Consider the following 22534-nt stretch of genomic DNA (forward strand, 5'->3'; position numbering starts at 1 on the left):
CAACGGATAAGAGTAAATTGCTCGCGATCAGTGTAATAGCTTAGTAAACAGTAGATTTTTACCCAGTCATAGCATAATTCCATGGGGCCACTAAAAATTGTGAAATAAAAAATTTTTACAAAAAAAATAAAAACCGACTTCGATACATAAACACTAAAAATTGAAAAATAATTTAATTTATTACCGAATATATTATGTATACAAGAGTTAATATAGTTCCATAATAATATTTTTTGGGGTCGGTGCCAATGAGGTGCCATTGTGGAGTCCCATAAAAATATGAAGTCCAGACGATTCGCGCAGCTAAAGCTAATTGGCACCGGCACCAAAAAGTATTATTATGGAACTATATTAACTCTTGTATACATAATATATTCGGTAATAAATTAAATTATTTTTCAATTTTTAGTGTTTATGTAACGAAGTCGGTTTTTTCAATGAGCCATACTTCACCCAGTCTGCATCCATCCACTTCTCTTTAAGTCAGAGAAAGAGTCTTTCAGTTAAAGAAGTTAGTAAAGCGCCCTCTCTGTTACGTAATCCCATAAAAACGACAGAGCCAAAAACCTAAGTGGGCGTTAACCATTTTGACTCGCCAACCAATCATAAATATAAAAAATATGTTTTCAAAAAACACTTGACATTCAATTCGAAAATGTTTTCAAAAACATTCGACATTCAATTCGAACACATAGTTCCATTCCTGAGTTCGTGACGCCTACTAAGATTTTTTTTTAAAGATAAGATAAGATAAGATTTATTTATTTGCTTTCATGTACATTTACATTAATTGATGGTGGGTGCTCAAAGTTAAATATAAGCAGTACATGAGACCCTGTCAGGGTATTTATTGCAAATACAATTTTAGGTACTTACAATAAAATGATAAATATTAAAGATACAATAAAAGGCTCTGTCATTTGTATGGGATTATGTGACAGAGAGAGCGCTATATAAACTTCTTTCTGAGGATAGAGGCCCAAAATGTACCATTTGCATTAGACAAAGTTCATTCACGTCGTATAATTTTTCACGCTCGGAAAAATCTCGAGATTACGTTGACATTGAATTATTACGATCTGCGAAGTTTTCCGCCTCGTTCCTATATACTGAAAACGTGCAAATAAATCCGCGTCATGTAAGCCTCTTAATTATAATCTTATTACATTTAAAATACTGTACTTCAGGTGGAAGACACGGTCTGCCCGCGAAATTCAAATTTAATTTGGTTTTTCGCAATTTGTAAACTAATACGACAAAGTAGGCTTATGGCATTCAAATTGAGCCCCTAGCAGTATCATCTCCACAGGCGTATATAAAAATCTTTACTTGAAAGTGTCCAGTTTAAGAAATTAGTCAAAATAATGAGTTTGACATGAGCTAATCACAAATTAGTCATTATTATTAGTCGGTGTACATTATTTTCTACAGTGAGCTGTAATAGCAAACCCTATCTCATCTTCTGGATTCTGGACGATTAATTAGATGTCTGACAGAAGTTGTACATTTCAGTTCCTCCGCGAGGAGTTGCAATACGACAGCGGGTATGAGAAGAGGCAGCGCGCGTTCCATCACAACGACGATATGCACATCTCCGTCAAAGAGCTGTGGGAAGCATGGCTGCGGTCTGAGGTAAGTCTATTTTTTTCTCTTTTTAGGGTTCCGTTTATTTTTTATACAACGAGCAATCGAACAGGCGGGTCCACCTGATTACCGCCGCACATGAACATTTGCAGCACCAGAGGAACCGCGCCGATGCGTTGCCGACATTTATATGTGGACAAGAATATGTCGAGAATTTCGTATCTCCAGAGAAAAAATGAACCTTTATAGGATTACTTCGATGTTTGTTTATCAAGTCCTATCAAGGGAATCAAAACCTATAGGGACATATTTCCCGTTGACCCTAGGATCATGAAATTTGGCAGGTAGGTACCAAAGGGGAAAAATTCGAAAACCTGAATTTGCGGTTACATGACAAAAAAAAGTGTTATTTCTTGTACGATGGTACGAAACCCTTCGCGTGCGAGTTCGACTCGCACTTGACCAGTTTTTTTGGGGTGACAAGTTATCTGCGATCTCGATTGCGATTAAATCTCGATTGCAATCGCAGAGTTTCTTGCGGGCTCTTCTCGGTCATTCCGAACCAATGGTAGATGCATATGAAGATTCAAAAGTACTTTTAAAAGTTTAATTTCTTCTAGGTGCACAATTGGACGGTGGAGCAAACAGTGGAATGGCTGACGGAATCGGTGGACCTGCCTCAGTACAAAGCACTGTTCATCCAACATCGCGTCACTGGTGCTACTTTGCCAAGGTAACGTCAGTAGCTTCTTCCATCCTTGTCTGTCACTGAGCCTCTTTTAGCTACCTATATTAACCGCATATAAGTCCATTTGATTCATGTGGGAGGTACTGGATTCGATTCCTGGCGGGCGAAAATTTGGAATTTTATAATTTCGATCATTTCTCTGGTCTGGTCTGGTTCCCACCAGACCGTGGTTAGTTAGCGCCCTACTGGCAAAGCCGTGCCGCCAAGCGATTGAGAGTTCCGGTATGATGCCGTGTAGAAAACAAAGGGGTAAAAACTGCCATATAGCCGACTTCTATCTTATAGTGCATCATAACTTGTATCAAATTGTGATCCGTACCCTTATTATAAATGCGAAAGTGTGTTTGTTTGTTGGTTTGTCCTTCAATCACGTCGCAACGGATTGACGTGATTTTTTGCATGGGTATAGATAAAGACCTGGAGAGTGACATAGGCTACTTTTTATCCCGGAAAATCAAAGAGTTTCTACGGGAATTTTAAAAAACCTAATTCCACGCGGACGAAGTCGCGGGCATCAGCTAGTGATTAAATAAAGTGCAATTCAATAATATATTTTTTTTGTATACTAACTTACGTTTTGGTAGCGCATTTTCAGCACAAAAGATATATTTGTCAAAAATCCTCTGCTAATTTTTTTTTTGTCGTAAAGTACTGACACTAGTACTTTACTACCATTAGGTACAATCTATCTATGGGAGAGGCTAATAACCAATATTATATTAACCTAAACATATATAAACGTACTTATAAATCCTCTGCTAAATTACAGTATAAAATATATTGAGGAAGCCGTCGTATAATTATCACTATTTAATTAGACTAAGGTTAAATAATTACTTTATGCAAATCGTTTGACTGAAATAAAATTTCGCAATGTTTTACCAACCACGATAAGAAGTTCAATGTAACTATCAATAACGTTTGTCGAAGTTCAATATACGTATTAAATTACTTAATTTGTAAAATTTTATATGAAACCATCCAAGCAAAGCCTCAACGGTATAGCCTCAATAGCTCAACGGTAAAGGAGCGGACTGAATTCCGATAGGTTGCCGGTTCAAACCCCGCCCGTTGCACTATTGTCGTACCTACTCCTAGCACAAGCTTTTCACTTAGTTAGAGGGGAAAGGGGAATGTAAGAATATCTAAATATATAAAAGGAAAAGATGACTGACTGACTGACTGACTGATCTATCAACGCACAGCTCAAACTACTGGACGGTTCGGTCTGAAATTTGCCATGCAGATAGCTATTATGACGTAGGCATCCGCTAACAAAGGATTTTTGAAAATTCTACCCCTAAGCGGGTGAAATAGGGGTTTGAAATTTGTGTAGTCCACGCGGACGAAGTCGCGAGCATAAGCTAGTTAGTCATAATTAACAAGGCTAATATTCTTTAAAAAAAAAACCACTGTACTAACAACCAAGCAACCACTGCACGGTAGGTGAAGGAAACGATGCTAAGTAAAAAGAACTTTCACGCGCTGTGACTAAGTGCAGTTTAGCTTGATAGTTTATTAATAAGCCAACTTTTGATGAAGAACAAATAAGTGCAACTTCTGTCCTAATCATCATCATTATCTTATGTCTCAACTCAAGCCACCACGATCATTACTGAACACGGGACTCCTTTCAGAATGAGAAGGGTTTGGGATGGGTTTGGGCCATAGTCTATCATCTTGGCCAAATGCAGATTGACAGATTTCACATACCTTTGGGAACATTATGGACGCAGGTTTCCTCACGATATATATATTCCTTCATCGTTAAAGCACCTTCTAAACTATTATAATTATACTAGCTGATGCCCGCGACTTCGTCCGCGTGGATTTACATTTTTCAAAATCCCGCGGGAACTCTTTGATTTTCCTGGATAAAAGTAGCCTATGTGTCAATCCAGGGTATAATCTATCTCCATTCCAAATTTCATCCAAATCCGTTCAGGCGGTTTTGCGTAATTGAGTAAGAAACATCCACACTTTCACATTTATAATATTAGTAGGATTAGTAGGATTAGGATTCTGTGACTGTAACTAAGAATACCGTATGAGCCAAATTTTTTTTTTGTACCAGGTTGGCAGTAAACAACATGCAATACTTGAGCAACGTCCTCGGCATCAAGGACCCCATACATAAGCAGAAACTGGCGCTCAAAGCAATGGATGTTGTACTATTCGGACCCCCAAAAGGCGAGTAAGATTTTGGCATGTTTTTTTTATTAATCTATAGTACTCGACACGGATCTCGAAGCATGAACAAAAATAGTGAGAAATAAATCATTACTGTGCCCATAATAGATTCAATTTTGATACGAGGGAATAAATATATAAATATATAAAAATAATAGAATATGCTGTGCTGGATATTCTCTCTCTGTCTACAAATTATTTCTAATTACTGAGGGTCGTGATTATTTCCATTAATCATTAGGATTTTTGAGGTAATTATGTAGTTGGGATCCCAAACCTTTCCGCATACTGGATATTAATACTACTCAGTTAATACCATAGACCAGCGCATGCTTTATTCGTAACTAAACCTAACCTAAATCTAAACGGTATGTAACGTGAAATCCGCCACTGAATCATTGATAGAGCCAAGCGACGTCTCCCAATCTACTTGGGTGAATTTGTATTTAACCGTGCGTTGTCTGTCAGTTTCAAAACTTAAGAATGTTAATGCATACAATTTTAAAAAAATCAATGGCCTCAAGGCTAACAAATACTAACTTTAGTCAAGTACAAACATAAATAAAAGCAAGCGAGCGCCTGCCGGAATTTTCCCTGCAAATCCTTTTGCCAGAACTTTACAATTCTGTTTTGATAGATGGGGCTAACACCAACAATTAGAGGTTAAAATATACTTATGCTGTGGTAATGGTGCCTTGGACCGTGAACAAAGTACAAAAAGGTGGCCTGAACTCACAGGATATCTTAGGCTGATATCTATCCTATAGCATACTTTGAATTTGCTCAGAGTTAAGTTTCAGTTAAAACGAAACATTTTTATACCAGCAGTATAACGGTGTGTCGTTTTAACAATGTCTTAGGTCTGAGCTATATCCAAGTATGCTCTATAGATTTTAGTCTGAGTTCAAGGCGAACTACGAATACAGGCAACGTTAGTTCCGATTTTCGCCACATGCCAAGATAACCTTGTCGCACTGTAATATTTTCTAGTTTGATAGTTTTAGACAACATTTTTAGATTTCTCAGTATAGGTATGACACAAAAAAATTAAGAATTCATAAAGACGAGAGTGGGCGGTCTGTTAATTTTATGTTTGTCTTAAGAGTTACGAGTATCTTTGGACGTGATAATTAAACAGACTGTTCACTTGATTTCCGCGTAAACAAGCCGGAAAATAGAATGGGAATTATTCACTTTTTGTTTTTCTAAAGAGAATCCACGAATGTGGGTACAATGTGTAAGAACTTGCAAGTAGGCTAATGCCAAAATTGCATTTAAATCGGCCTAGTAGTTTTTGCAGATTTGTTCATTTATATTTCGTAACTTACTTATTGTATAACATGATCGAAATCAATCGATCGATTTATTGTTATCAATTTAAAACAAAAAAAAAATCAGATTAATTTAATATGATGTGAATTGTTCGATTGAATCAAACACAGTTATTTTTATGATAGGTATTTACCAGCCTTGACTGCAACCTTGAAGTTGATTAGATATTTAGGATTCTTTTTCAAAGCGATTTCTCATTATTAGGCTCTGAGTCTAGGGAGAACTTGACCTTGAAGTTGTTTAGACATTTTAGAGATTCTTTTTCAAAGTAATTTCTCATACTAGGCTCTAGGAAGCTCAAACGGTGAGAAAATTGTTCTTATTACTATAATAAAGATTGTTGCTTGCTAATGTGAAAATAATAGCATAGCACAATTTAACATACAGCATTTTAGATAATCTTAATACATATTTCTGTGACGTTGGGATGATGATGATCTAAATATATAAAAAGAAAAGGTGACTGACTGACTGACTGATCTATCAACACACAACTCCAAACTACTGATCGGGCTGAAATTTGGCATGCAGATCTGATACTGCTTAGGCATCTGCTAAGAAAGGATTTTTGTAAATTCAACCCCTAAGGGGGTGAAATAGGGGTTTGAAATTTGTGTAGTCCACGCGGACGAAGTCGCGAGCATAGGCTAGTAAAATATAATAATGATGGAACCATACTTACAACAAGATCCTTTGATGTTTGTGTTGAAAACTTTTCATACTAAACATCAAAGGACCTTGTTGTAAGTTTGTTCCTATCATTATTATTTGAAAACTGATAAAAGTCGGCAAACCAGCCAGAGTTAATTAGTTGCATGTGACACAATGTATTCGAAGTGCCACTGTACACATTCGCCGAGTGCTTTGGTCGAATGTGTACGGTACCTACTAGGTTTTTCAAGCGCGTATATCATTCGAATTTTTACTGCGGAGTCACGACTAAAATAATTCATAGTTCTTTTAGAGTACCGTACCCGAAGGGTGCCAACGGGACCCTATTTCTAAGCCTCCGCTGTCCGTCTGTATGTCTGCCAGCGGGCAGTATCTCGTGAACCGTAATAGGTAGAGAGTTGAAATTTTGACACAATATGTATGTCTATTGCCGGTATAACAACAAATAATCAAAATTTCAAAATGGCCACCATAAAAATAACAAAAAAGTTTTATTTATTCCGATTTTTTATAGATATGGGATTTGCTACTAATACCTTCTTAGTTTAGTTTTCCGGATATTTTTTTCGTAAAATCTGTTAAAACGCCCGTAGATCATAAAAATTAATATTCATGAATCCTTATACCTACCTAATAATTCCGAATATAAAAACTGAACGCAACAAAAAACTTATTACATAGCATTTATCCACAAGACCATTGTCTTGAATCATACATTGTGTATCTGTTATTGTAGAGTTATATTATATTCGTATAGGACACTTTTGTCACATTGTAATGCAGTATAGTCCGTACGAAATGAGAACTCACTCGCCATTTTAACTCTATGTGTCAATTGTCATGTCAAAAGTACGAGTCACCTTTAAAATAAGGACTAAAATCGTACTATTGACATGAGTTGACGCATAAAGTCAAATGTCGATTTGTATAATAAGCATCATATGGTTTAAAAAAATATTTATATATGCTGATAATGATGTTTTAGACTTGGAATAAAAACTCTGAGTTATTATATTATTGTTAGAAACATGATATATCATCTGAAATGCATTCATAAATTTTATTAAAAACGTGTCTTTGTTCAATGTAATAATTTTAGTTATATAATAATATATTAAAGGATAAACTGATAGACTAACGTAAACAACAACACAATACTTTATACTGTATAATACCGTTCAGGTACACAGGCTCGGGCCGTCCAAATAAATAGTGACTCTTGTTACGATGCAATAAAGTGTAATTCAGCTTACACAGTGCTGTGGTCTAAAATTTAACCCGCCTCTCTTTCTGCTCATATATTTCGTGTCGTCGAAGGGGCGCGCCGCCCGCCCGCCGCGTCGCGCCGTAGCGTAGCTTAGGTATATTTCTTGGGTGACCAAGTGAGCCCGATCTGTACAACTTGAACCGTGGGACTAGAAACATAATATTTTGCATGTCGGTTATCTCTAATTATAACGTAAGTATAGTATCCGGAAAATCAAAGAGTTCGAACAGGATTTCTAAAAAATCTAATTCCACGCGGACGAAGTCGCGGGCATCAGCTAGTGACAAATAAGTGGACTAAAATGTCTCTAGTAATAAAGTACATAACTTGATTTGATTTTTATGAATACGTTAAGCTGTCCACACAAAGTGTCCGAGTTCAAGTTATTACTACTCCTTGTATTATTAAATCATATTTAGAAGGGGCACCATGCGTTTATATAATGTGGGACAAAATCCTAATCATTGTATTTTTTCCGAGTGGGTGCCAAAAATTCAATTCATTGTATATTAGATAGCCTTTTTGAATTATAATTTACTAGCGACCCGCCCCGGCTTCGCACGGGTAGCTTATTACAATTTCGTAGGAATCTCAAATTTTTTGAAAATCAAATGTCATTCAGGAATAAGGTAGCTTTCTACTTTTGAAAGAATTTTCAAAATCGGTTCAGAAGTCTCAGAGATTACTTCCTACAAACAAACTAACAAACTTTACCTCTTTATAATATTTGTATAGACTAGCTGACCTGCCCCGCTTCACACGGAAGAGGAACTCTATTCCACTATACATAGTTTTCGTGTAACTTTAACTATTTACATAGCGCGCGCCATGGAAGCTCTCAGGCTCTCAGAAGGGACGTTTTTCCGACTTAAATCACTATTTTTATCATATCGGTAGTTCATTTTCATAAAGTTATAGAATTAAAATTATTATCCTTTTTAGATAATTTTTCTATTGGTGAAAACCGTATGAATATCCGTACAGTAGTTTCTGAGATCAGCCCGAACAAAGAACTCAGCGTTTCTTTTAGGGACTACTTTAATTTATAATACTACTGTAGTGACTGACCGATCCGCCCTGGCTTCGAAAATCCTTCAATATGAAAAATCTCAAGTTCGAATAGACCCAGTGTTTTCAGCTGTACGTTGATTGTCAGTCTTCTCCTTTTATAAAGAAGATTTCAATACTTTATTTAAGGGAAACATTCAAATAAAGTTTTGTCACTGGTCTGGATAGTTACAATAATCATATCACTGGTTATATCACACGATATTTTGATTGATGATAGTAATCTTCTCCCCCGTCATACCCATGAACCCGTCATATCCATAATATTGCACTTGGCAGATATCTGTTGTAAGGATTTCTACCTCCAAGGTTTTGCTACTTGTGTCCATGCCTGCACTGTCTTCTTCAAACTTCTGTCTACCTAATTGGTGGTCGTCAAAAGTATTTTTCGGTATGCTCGCCACTCCAGCATTGTTTTGATTGCGTATATACGGCTAGCAATATTTTTTTTAATCGACCCAACCCAAATAAATAGCAAGCGTGGTATTCGAAGGTTTCGAATATCACACGCGGTAATCGCAGCGCTGAGCTAAACTATCTAATTGAGAGCAATTGGACTCTCGCGTTTCTCATGATTCATCTGTTCTATAATACAATATTATATTATATAACCTTATCATTCCTTATATACTAGCTATAATATTCTATCTTTTAAATTTTTAATTTTTAATCTTTTTATTATTAAAAAAAATTTAATTATTGTAATTCGAATAATCCATACTATCCATACCTACTTCAATATTATAAATACGAAAGTGTCTATCTGTCTATCCGTATGTTTGCTAGCTTTTCACGGCCCATCCATTTAACCGATAATGACAATTAAGGGATAGCTTGCATCCCGAGGAAAACCTAAATCCACAATATCGAAGTTGCGGACATCATATACTTGGTGCAGAGATAGTTTGCATCCTGAAGACGGACTTAGACTACTTTTTATCAAGGAAAATCGAAGACCTCCCCCGGGATTTTCAAGAACCTAAATCCACGTGGACGAAATCGCGGTTATCGTCTAGTTTTAAATTAATTAATTGCGTTATGTATGAATTAAATTCTAAGTAAACAAATATTTCATACATAGCCATTACCATTGTGTATATTATTTTGCTAAACCTAAACTTATGCGGACGAAATCGGGGGCATCATCTAGTACCTACTTAAGAAAATCGTGATACTAGTGAAGAACCAAACTTCTTACGCGTTTCTCAGAGTTTTCTGAGATTTGCTTATGTTTTAAGTTACTAGTTTGCTAAAAAATTAAAGAATTTAAAAAGTTTTCAAAAATTGATTTTTTAAGAATTTTATGTACGGTGACACTTGCGCCAACAAGACGAATCTAATGACGTATCATTTATCAGAATTAGTGGAGCTGTTGAATAGTTACGAGCGGACAAAGGAACTGACATACATACATACATATTACATACAGATCAAACGTATAACCCTCCTTTTGGGCTTCGCCGCAGTCAGGTAAAAATAAATTAAGCACAGCAATAGTTGTTTTAAATTCCCACAAATCTACTAAATCATAGTGTCACTAATCTTACATCACTGCATTCAAGTATATTGTGGCATTCAATCGCGATTCTGTCGATTGTGACGTCGTGCGATGTGATTTTTTATTTTATTTTTGCTCTGGCTTCGCTCCGTCGATTTTCACGACCAGTGGGGATTCACCTTGTGTTTTAATATGTCATAAATGTTGTGTGAGGCGGCGATCGCTCTAAGGGCATCCTCGTTGGTTTGTGCAGTGATTATTAGCAGATTCGTGGATTTGACTGATGAAGGTATTTTTTTATACATTTCGGTTTGACGATATGGGCCATACTTTGATGATATGAACCATTTTATGCAAAATACGGACGTGGCAAAAAGGATTTCCTTTCTATGGATAACATAGCGTTTTCAATATCAAAGAGTCAATAAAGATAAGAATTGCATACAGTAGCCGACAAGAAATATTGTACGTTGACCTTTATAATGAGATTTCGGCTTTGTAGAGCGTTGACTCTTTCACTCATACCTATGTGACGTTTTGTCGTTCTCAACGGCAGAGACAACGCTCTACGAGACCGCTACCTCTTTCTTCAGGTCGATGTACTTCTGCCGCGTTCTGTACTGAGGTAGAGATGTTGTATCAAAATAACTATGGAAAAATTTACATTATAAGCAAAAAACCGGCCAAGTGCGAGTCAGGCTCGCGCAATGAGGGTTCCGTGCTACAGTCGTATTTTTTCGACATTTTGCACGAAAATTCAAAAACTATGATGCATAAAAATAAATAAAAATCTGTTTTAGAATGTACAGGTGAAGATCTTTCATATAATACCCCACTTGATATAGTCACTCACTTCGAAAGTTGAAAGTACTAATTATTAGTTCATGACCACAATTTTTTTTTTGTGTGATCTAACCCTAAATTCACGGTTTTCAGATTTTTCCCCAAATGTTAGCTATAAGACCTACCTACCTGCCAAATTTCATGATTCTAGGTCAACGGGAAGTACCCTGTCGGTTTCTGACAGACGGACAGACAGACAACAAAGTGATCCTATAAGGGTTCCGTTTTTCCTTTTGAGGTACGGAACCCTAAAAAGATAAGTAATGTGGTAGGCAAATCATTGAAACACATTTTTTGTACAAAGTAATCTAAAAAAATAACAGCGTATTTTATTCAAATTTAAACAAAATAAGTCTAATTTATATCCAGTTGAATCGCGTCAAAAAACTGGCTTTATAATAATAATGGATTAACTAATTTGCATGGCGTCATTAAAACAATACAATAATGATACGTAAGTAATTTATCAGTGGCAATTTGTAACGTACTCTATATACCTACCTATTTTGGGACTTTTTCCCTTTCATGATTATGATAATTTTAACCATTTTATACAGTTTTATTTTGTTTCACTTTCTCAAATTTAGCGAAGGATTTTTCAGTTTCTGCTGCAGCTTAGGTTGCCTTAAAATTTGCCGCAAAGTGCCATGCTCTTGAAATAAGCATATTATACAGTGGAAGACTATGTAAATGATAAGAAAGCTTGGATTTGACTCGCTCCAGCAATGCACGGGGCTGCAATTGCTTGTACAGTATGGTATAATAATATTGTAAATTGATCACTTGAAAAGAGCAACCGCCGAGTTTCTTGCTGGTTCTTCTCGGTAGAAACGGCATTCCGAACCAGTGGTAAATTAAGCTAGTTAACGATTCAAAAGCACTTGTAATAAGTCTACTAGAATAAAAAAAAATATTCTATTCTATATTCTACTGTTGCCCTGGCGAACTTCGTTCCGCCTAACAGTCGATTAAAATTTTTTGAATTTTTCTCTCCGAAAGAACCATCCTCGTTCTTCAAGGTATATTATAAAAAAAGAATTAGCGAAATCGGTTCAGCTGTTCTCGAGAGTTGCGATGACCAACACATTTAGTGATTCATTTATATATTATGGATTCATATAAATAAAGACGCGTGACTGCAGCGCTACACCCGCGCTGCCTCCGCGCGCACTTTGCGGCAACTTTGAAGGCGCCCTTATACTGAACCGATTCTCAAGGAACTTCGGACACGAATTTCGTTTCAGTGGCAAAATAGGTAAATGTGCGAACACCGGGTTTAAAAAAATCAAGACTGGTCCGACACAAAAAGAGGGGTGTTATAAGTTTCACTGTTTTATCTGCCTGTCTGAGTGTCTGCGCTCAAAATAATTAACCGATTTGATAGCAGTTTTTAGGGTTCCTTACCTCAAAAGAAAAAACGGAACCCTTATAGGACCACTTTGTTGTCTGTCTGTCTGTCTGTCTGTCAAGAAACCTACAGGGTACTTCCCGTAGACCTAGAATCATGAAATTTGGCAGGTAGGTAGGTCTTATAGCAGACATTAGGAGAAAAATCTGTAAACTGTGAATTTAGGGTTACATCACACAAAAAAAATTGTGGACATGAACTAATAATTAGTATTTTCAATTTTCGAAGTAAAATAACTGTATCAAGTGGGGTATCATATGAAAGGGCTCTACCTGTGCATTCTAATACAGATTTTATTTATTTTTATGCATCAAAGTTTTTGAATTAACGTGCAAAATATCGGAAAAATACGACTGTAGTACGGAACCCTCGGTGCGCGAGCCTGACTCGCACTTGATCGGTTTTTACCTCTATATATATATATTGCAACTCTCTGATGAACACAATTAAATTGTGTGCTGAGTTTTATCTTGGTTCTTAATATAAGTTAACTAGGTATAAGGAAAACTACAAAAAAATCTTGAACAAAACAGAAAATTAAATAAATCGAACATTATTATTATTCTCTCAATTTGAATTTTCTGTTTATTATTATTATTAAATCATTTAATTATTTTTTTTCCTCGTCCGTGCATAACGCCGTTTTTCCCAGAGGCAATTAGTCTTGTTCACTTGATATAAATTGTCATATAGTGCCGGTCGAGTGATTCTGTGCTTGTGTAGTTATATGTGTATCTGCACCTGCCACTTTTATGGTAGAGTATTTGGTTATTATAACTCTGCTTATTTGTAATGGTTTTGGAAGATTTATAATATTACTAGATGATGCCCGCAACTTCGTCTGCGTGTATTAAAGTTTTTTAAAAATCCCGTGGTAACTTTTTAATTTTCCGGGATAAAAAGTAGCATATGTCCTTGTGGATGTAAGCTAACTATGCACCAAATGTCATAAAAATCGGATCAAAAACTGTTGGGCCGTGAAATGCTAGCAGACAGACAGACACACTTTCGCATTTATAATATTCTAGTATGGATTACTAGATGATGCCCGCGACGTCGTCCGCGTGGATTTAGGTTGGTCCATAAGTATTCTTTCGCCACAAAGGATTTCTGTACTTTACGCAGACGACATAGTGCCATTATCAAGTGGTCCTTGACTTGAATTTGCTTGGTACTGGCATATTCAGATTAAGTATAATAAAATAAATAAAAAAATAAAAATAATCCATCCATCTGGCAGGCGCTAACTAAATGTAAAATAAACAAAAAATATATAAAAATATTGAAAAACATATACATGAACAGCAAAAGCAGAGTGAAACTAGAATTCTGCGGAGAAGAAATAAACATATCAAGAGGGGTCAGACAAGGAGATCCAATATCTCCAAAACTTTTTATTGCAGTCCTAGAAAATGTAATCAGATTAAGTATATGTAATCATAATTTTTTTTCAATAAAGATATTTCTATAACGCATTTGTAACACAGAAGGCAGTCGATGGAAGGACTGGTTGCTCGCGTCCCTACTGCTTGGCGCGGTGGTCGGCGGATGGGCAGCGCTACGGGCCGGCCGCGCGAGCCGTCACCAGGTGCAGAGGATGCTACGTGACATGGAACAGCTCAGAAAGGCTGAGATGGCGCTGGATGATATGCAGAAAGAACTGGAGAAGGCACGTTTGGAACAGGTGAGTGATTTTGTTTACGATTCTCGAATACAAATCTTCCGAAGAACCAATGGAGTCAAAATTTCCTCTTGACTCCAAGTGGAGCGTCTTGAAGACCGTTGTTATGTGACATGGAACAGCTCAGTAAGGCTTAAATGGTGCTAGATGACATGCAGAAGGAATTAGTTTATAATATTTATAGTCCCACTAGCTTATGCTTGCGACTTCATCCGCGTGGACTACATACATTTCAAACCCTTATTTCACCCCCTTAGGAGTTGAATTTTCAAAAATCCTTTCTTAGCGGATGCCTACGTCATAATAGCTATCTGCATGCCAAGTTTCAGCCCGTTGCGTCCAGTAGTTTCAACTGTGCGTTGATAGATCAGTCAGTCAGTCAGTCACCTTTTCCTTTTATATATTTAGATACGCCAACCGGTCCGTAGAAAAGATTCATGGGGCCAATCCACTACCGTGGCCGATTTGATTGTAATCTGAATCATTATCCTAGTTATAGAAATTACGGCTCGCCGCATCCACATTTCGACATTTTCTGTATATGAATACCTGTTAAATTGCTTACAGGAAAACGTGACGACGGAGAAGAAGAATTTAGAAAAGAAACTGCGGGAAGCCGGCGATACTCCGACATTGAACGCCGCCTCTTCAGATCTCGAAGTGACTCAACTGAAAACCGAAATTGAAGTGAGTTTTTTCGTCATTTATGCCAGGAAAACCTAAATTCGTCGATACATTTACCAGAGCAGAATACGCTCTAACCGAAAACTTACGAAATAAATGTCTTTGATACTGAATACATATTTTAAATTAACTATCTTTAGGCTCATTACAGGGCAGCGCACTTAGTTCGGAAAATCGATAAACGTTGGAGTCCCAAGGTGCTAGAATGGCGACTTCGCATAAAAACGAAAGCGCGGCGTTGGAACAAACCCCACTAGCTGGGCAAACGACATCAAACGAGTCGCAGGGAGCCGCTAGACTGCGTCGTGTGAAAGTCCTTAAAATATCCCTAGGTCCAGCAGTGGACGTCTATCAGTTGATAATAATGATGATGATGATAAGGTTCATTTTACTCTGACGTTATTGTTTTTGAAGTTATCGGTAATGCGCAGAACTATGTGTCCTGCACATTGCCACTTCAGCTTCGCAAACCGTTGAGCTATGTCGATTACTTTGGTACTCCTACGGATCTCCTCATTTTTGATTTGATCCCGTAGAGAAACTCCAGGCATAGCTATTTCTTATGAGGCCCATAGTAAGCGACCATGTGTTCGAATCTATATGTCATCAACGCTATCACGCACTGTACGAAGACTTTGGTCTTGAAGCACTGAGGAAATCGATTGATTTGTGTTGACACAACCAGTCACATGTTCCTCGTACAGCACCAGTAAATGTCTGTATATTATTTCAGATGCTCAGAGCGGAACTGCGTCGCGCGGAAGGTGAGCTTGAAGACAGATGCTGGGCTCCACCGCCTGGGTTGCAACAGTGGCTGCAGTTGACTCATGAGGTGGAGAACAGGTCCTATCTGCGCAAGAAACAGCAGGCGGATATGCAGTTGCAACAGGCAAGAGACGCGGTAAGTGTTTTTCCAGAGGAGTGTGGGGGAGTCTTAGGGTCAGTCTTTAAGACTTTTTGATACCATTTTAAACTGCGGAACTGCGGTTGGTGAGTTCGAGGACAGGTGCTGGGCTTACCGCCTGGATTGCTATATGTCATAAAATGATTTTTATTCAAATAAACTTTTCAAGTGCTTGTGAATCGTCAAAGGAGTCAACCACTGGTTGGGAATGCCATTGGTGGCCAATAGTGTTTGCAATTAATGTATAAATGGAGCTCGAAGTCAGGTGCTTGGCTCTATTACCTGGGTTGCAACAGTGGCTGCAAAGCATGAGAGAACAGGTCTTATCTGCGCAAGAAATAGCAAGCGGATATGGAATTGCAGCAGGCTAGAGACGGGAATGAGTATGGGGAACCTTAAACTGAAGAAATTTTTCAGGAGATTGATTGATGATTTTAAGCTTATTTCGTGGTTAAACGACATATTTTAATGTAGATAACGGGTATGTACCCACGATTAATTTGGTGTTTTTATTTGCCAATATTTTAACCCAATTGCATGGGTCGTGGTTCATCTCTCGCAGCACCGCAGTACCGTCGTTACCACGACCCGTGCAATTGAACGGGCTGAAATATCGACAAATGAAAACACCCAATTAATCGTGGTATGTACCCGTTATCTACATTAAAATATGTAGATTGATTGATATCTACAAGTATAGCTTTTCTGTACCTTTTTAAGGTTCCGTAGTAAACAAGGAACCCTTCTAGTTTCGCCATGTCCGTCCGTCTATCCGTCCGTCTGTCCTCGGTTAATCTCGGAGACTATTAGTGCTAGAAATCTGTAATGTAAGCATTAATTAAGAGATTAAGCTGCTACTTAGTACCTAAGATATTCAATAGTGTAGAATGGTTAAGAATAGAACAAAAGGTCAGCGAAGGAGTCCTTAAGAAGAAACTAAAACAAGTTTTTATTAAGGACTCCTTCGCCAACTGAATGCAGTGAAGTTAATTTATAAATGAAATGAAAAATGAAATAATTAATCCGTTATGAGCGCAAACTCGCCAACAAACTGATGTACAGTTTGGCGAGATATAAATTGTTATCTTACGTGTTAATGCATTATAATAAATAAATTTAAAAAAAAAAACCTGTACATTCATGAAATTAACAATGAAAAGGTTTTATTCCAGTGTGAGAAACTGCGCAAGAAACGCTCCAGTCTAGTCGGAGCGTTTGTGTCTACACACGGCAAATCTATAGACGACGTAGATCGATCCATCGTTGAAGCCAGAACTGCCCTCAACGAAGTGACGCAAGAATTACAGGTAAAAATGTTGTTTAACTATGTCTAAAACCCTTTACAAAAAAAAATTTACGCTATAATAATTAATATGTATATATGACAAAAATAATAAATAAAACATATCTGAATATTTGTATAACTGTTTATCTATCTTCTTCTTATCTACTTTCATAATGCTCTTTTAATGGTATTTATATTACTTCATATAATTATTAATGATCTATCTGATAACTCTGTTATATAAACTAATAAATTGTAATTATTACTAGTCCTAATAAATTCACGTTTCTTCTATGCAACGAACAAAAGAGCTTTTCGGAATCTATGTGGGTAAGAGTGTTATAGATATTATATGAGATAAGGTATTTGTTTTCCTTAAATAAAATAAAAGACTTAAAAAAATTAAATCGTGAATGAAGGATGTATAAAAAATAACTATGAGGAATCTGCAAGTTTTATGGAAAAGTGGAAATTAACGAAAAAAGGGAAGAATTATTAGGACACTCCTATTAATTGTTTCTTTTATAAGGCTGAATTACTGCCGAACGTCTTGTCATCAGGATAGAATTCGGATTTTATAAGAGAAATAATGAGACAACATATCGTCACTGTGGTGCGTGAAGATCTAATTCATATCAAGAAATTTAAAAAATTCATTGAATCACACAATCACAGTGGAACAAACAAAGATTCCAACGAATTGAGAACCTCCTCCTGTTTTAAAGTCGGTTAAAAATATAAATAATAAAAAACCGATATGAAAGAAACAAAGAAACTTTGAATTACTTGGTGCTGTCAAGAAGTAATATAAAAACAACTGTTAGTCATCTGTTTGTTTATAATATACCCTTTGTGGCCATAAACAATATTCTAATAATGATCAATAAATCATATTTATAATAATTTAGCAATGCCGCAAAGAAAAGATTGATGATTGAAAGGATTGCAATTTTTCTGCTTAATATGAATATTGATTTGAATGATGAATTTTAAAAAGTAAATCACAACTTATGTTCTTAAAAGATAGCTGCTACATTAAATTATGAGACGGTTACATAGAAAATAAACTTTTAAATAAAACTGAAGCATATTTTTTTAAATGATCATGGTGTACCTCAAGGTGTTCCTTTTTGACCAAAATTGTTCCGAATATACATTGTTAATAAATCTAAATAATATAACTAAAACGGACTCACGAAATACACAAATACTTAAACAAATAGGTATGTATTTATAATTTAGCTGTTTTATGTTCGTTATAACTTATAAGTACATAATTTAAACGCTAAAATATTTTGTGTTCAGCCTAACAATTACAGGCCATTAGTTATTGTGTGTCGTAGATTATTTTAGTGAATGATTGTAAGTTGTCAAGCCCCACGTACACAAAACAACACAAGTTTGTACATTCAGCGACATTGTATATTAGTGATTATCGTAATAAAATTTATAGTGATCACTTTTTTCTGAAATGAAATGTTTCAGACGGGCGCGAAAACCCTTTTTCGAGGCTGTTTCATCTACAAAAGTAGCAAAAGCTTCAAGATAGACATGTAACAAAGAAATACATATCTTCAACAGCTTGGTTCTCTCTTATCTTAAAACCTTTGTAACTGACTAGTTGAACAATCTCAGCTGATGTAGTAAAGTCGTGTCGAATACTTGGGTTGGCTTCTGTAGAAGGGCTTTAGTTTAAATAGACATCACTTTTATTGATATAACTAGTTTATGCTCACGACTTCGCCCGCGTGGACTACACAATTTTCAAACCCCTATTTCACCCCCTTAGGGCTTGAATTTTCAAAAATCCTTTCTTAGCGGATGCGTACGTCATAATAGCTATCTGCATGCCAAATTTTAGCCCGATCCGTCCAGTAATTTGAGCTGTGCGTTGATAGATCAGTCAATCGGTCACCTTTTCCTTTTATATATTTAGATGTAACTTTTTACAGGAACGCATGCACCGGTGGAAGCAAATAGAGCGCCTGTGCGGCTTCAACGTAATCAACAACAACGGGCTACAGTTCCTAGAGAGCACCCTGTACAGGACTGCCAACGGACGACAGGCTGCGGGTAGTAGAGGTTTGTTCACATCTTTAGAGTTTATACCACACACTATACATCTAGTAGGGCCCTTTACATATGTAATTTATAGCCTACTAGCTGATGCCTGCGACTTCATCCGCGTGGATTTAGTTTGTTTAAAATCCTGTGGGAGTTCTTTGATTCTCCGGGATAAAAAGTAGCCTATGTCACTCTCTAAATCACTAACTATACCCATGCAAAAAACACGTCGATACGTTGCTCCGTTGCGCTGTGATTGAAGGACAAACCAACAAACAAATACACTCGCATTTATAATAAGAATAGTGATGATACTTCTGGATAAAATAGCTTTCTTATGGTAAAATAATTATTAAAATCGGTTCTGTAGTTTCACTGTTTATCGATTACACACAAACAAACAAATATTTTCTCTTTATAATATTAGTATAGACTGCATGATGCCTGCCACTTCACCATTTTTTGTTTTTGAACTCTTTGATTTTCCAGGATAAGATCAGGGTAGGATAGGGTAGGGTACTATGTATGTGTTTATTCAGGGTATATGCTATCTCCATTCCAAATTTCGGCCAAATCGACTTAGAGATGGGTCCAGATGGTCTCCCGACAGCTCCCGCAGATCTTCATCGCTGGAACCGTCACCGTAATTCAGACATGCGGAGTTAATGGTGCCTTGTCCCACGGATGATGACGTGTTAGCGTTAAAAATACGTTTTTCTCGCTGAGGGTAGCATCCATCCATTGGGCGTTTGTCCACGAGCTGGTGCGGCAGAAATGTATGGCATGTTTTTAAACTTACAGTAGCCGGCAGGAAATATTGTACATCGACCTTTACACAGAGCTTTCGGCTTCGTAGGGCGTTGTCTCTGTCACTCATACTTATGTGACGTTTTGTCGGTTTCAACGACTGAGACAGCTCTCTACGGAACCTCTTATTATTTCCTGCCGACGGCACCGGCTTCATACATTTATGCTTCTCCGGCTGCCACGCCGTTGCCGCCGTCTTGCGTCGTGCCGTTGCCGTGCCGGCTAGTGGAAAACGACCATTGTAACGATTGACGACGGCTTTTGTCTAAACTACTTGTGTTGTTTCCAGTGCGCATGAGCAGTTCGCAGGACGACCTGAGCGTGGGTGACGACACTTCACTGTGCGGCTCAGGTAAGCCCGAGGAGGCGGCCTCACATGAACACACCGACTAACTACACTATTATACTATAGCAATTCGTATGACAATACTTGGATCTCTGCTTAGTATCGCAGCGTAACGTAAAATGTACAGTTCGGAACCGATAATGCAACTAGTTTACTATTAGGGGACCTGTATTAAAACTTGTTGCATTGCTGTAACGAATGCGACGTATTTTTAGGATTCCATACCCGAAAGGTGCTAACAAGACCATATTACTAAGCCTCCGCTGTCCGTCCGCCGTCTGTCTGTCTGTCAGCGGGTTATATCTCGTGAACCGTAATAGGTAGAGTTGAAATTTTTACAGAATATATTATTATTTCTATTGCCACTATAACAACAAATATTCAAAATGACCGACGTGATAATTCAAAAAAATTAAAAAGTGCTATTTATCGTAAGATGATACGAAGCCCTTTGCGTGCGACTCGCACTTGACCGACTAAATAACCTACAACGTACGGCGGTTTTCCCTAACTGTATAGTCTATACTGTGTTAATTGTGCTAAAAAATTGTATGCGCAAGATTTTAAAATTTATGAATCAAAAGTTTTGCTTTATCAAGTATTGTCGTACAATAACTTAATAAATTGGTTTGTGAACAAAAAAGACATTGAAAATAATTTGATCTAAGGATAATTTAAAAAAAAACTATTTTTTGAAAATTGTATTTTAATTGTTAGAGACTATTTTTATGATTAATTATTATGTAGTTGCAATTCACTCAGTGACACGTAAACTTTGTTTTTTTATAAATAATTTCAAGTTGTGCATCCAGTGTGTTTATGCCCAGTGCCTTTTATATTGTAGTAGAAAACATCATCTATTCAAAAATAAAATAGGCTATTTGACTAGAAAATTAGAATATTCTTTATAACGTGAATTACATAATTGTTGATTTAGCTAAATAGCTGAATAATATGTATGCGTATATTACATATATACACATTTACATTTTGTTTATCGCAGGATTATACTATAGATATTATGTAGCAAGACAAAATGAACGCTATGGGCCAATGCATCTTTCTCTTTTTAACTTGTTCTGTTTAAAATTACCTGTCTCTTTCTGATCATTACGACAAATTGTGATAGACAGAGTGGTGATAAAAGAAAAGTCATTAGTGTGATTTTACGCTTTACAAAAGTCTTTGAACGACCATCTTACGCAAGCATCAACGCTTTTCATGCAAAACGTTCTATACAAAAGGGAACTTAAAATAAGTATATATTTTATTCTGAAAAGACTAGGTATTTAATCCTAACATATTTATTGTTATTATGATAAAATCTTAGTACTTACTTATCTAAAAATAAATAATGTAGAACGTCTTGCATTTATGTAGTTTATTTTAAACATTTAGTAATTTAAATTATTTTAAAATGGAACTCGATATACTCTGCATTCTTATAATATTCAAAAAAATGTTGTTTGAATATTATAGAAATTTTGATAAATTGGCGAAACGAAACTAATCAACTAATAAATAAGACACCCTTTTCAAATGGATAGCTTAAGTTGAATAGAAAAACTTAAAGTTAGTACTTAAATTATGTACGACCTATTTTTGCACTAAAATATTAGATTTTTTATTGAGTATAAATAAATATTTATAAATTTGAGATGATAATAATAACACTCGTTCAAAACTTAATTTTTTTAAACTAACTTACTAATTCGAGTAACGGTAGCTATTAAAGTTTTTTAGCTGTTTAAGAATTTGAAAATAACATAATTTATATTAAAAATACAAAACAAATAAAAAAAACTAAAATATTTATATTTAATTGAAAAATTTGATATCACGAACTTTTTTAGCTTTAATTTGACTAGAAACGAAGGCTCAAAATTTTGATCAGTTGACTAAAAATGTGATAATGTCGTTTCAGATAAATCTCTATTCAGATCTTAGATTTATATTAGATTTTTATTACCTTTGTCATAATAAAACAAAGTTCAGAGTTCCTTCGTTTTTATGATTGTATGTTTATGCTTGTTTTTATAGTCAGCATTCATAAATTTACCTCATACCATCGTTTCAAGTAATGTTTTTGCTCCTAGAACATTAATATTAGTAGTATAGGTACCAGTAGTATTACATTGTTAAACGTTTGTTAT

At 36.2% G+C, this 22534-nt stretch overlaps 1 protein-coding gene across 2 annotated transcripts in view; it reads left to right on the top strand.

The window, feature by feature from the left end:
- Positions 1-22534, top strand: part of Stim (stromal interaction molecule) — a 51999-nt gene that overhangs the window by 20953 nt on the left and 8512 nt on the right. Inside the window, exons 3-11 of one of the 2 annotated variants that reach the window (XM_069506214.1) lie at positions 1513-1632; positions 2205-2317; positions 4407-4526; positions 14105-14294; positions 14859-14978; positions 15709-15876; positions 17052-17186; positions 19117-19246; positions 20325-20387. In XM_069506214.1, coding sequence (XP_069362315.1) covers positions 1513-1632; positions 2205-2317; positions 4407-4526; positions 14105-14294; positions 14859-14978; positions 15709-15876; positions 17052-17186; positions 19117-19246; positions 20325-20387 — 1159 coding nt within the window. Of the gene's footprint in view, positions 1-1512; positions 1633-2204; positions 2318-4406; positions 4527-14097; positions 14295-14858; positions 14979-15708; positions 15877-17051; positions 17187-19116; positions 19247-20324; positions 20388-22534 lie in introns of both variants that reach the window. The other variant, XM_034980773.2, reaches the window with a different exon arrangement.

The sequence above is a fragment of the Maniola hyperantus genome, chromosome 22 (genome assembly GCF_902806685.2).
Source record: "Maniola hyperantus chromosome 22, iAphHyp1.2, whole genome shotgun sequence".
NCBI classification, from domain to species: Eukaryota; Metazoa; Arthropoda; class Insecta; order Lepidoptera; family Nymphalidae; genus Maniola; species Maniola hyperantus.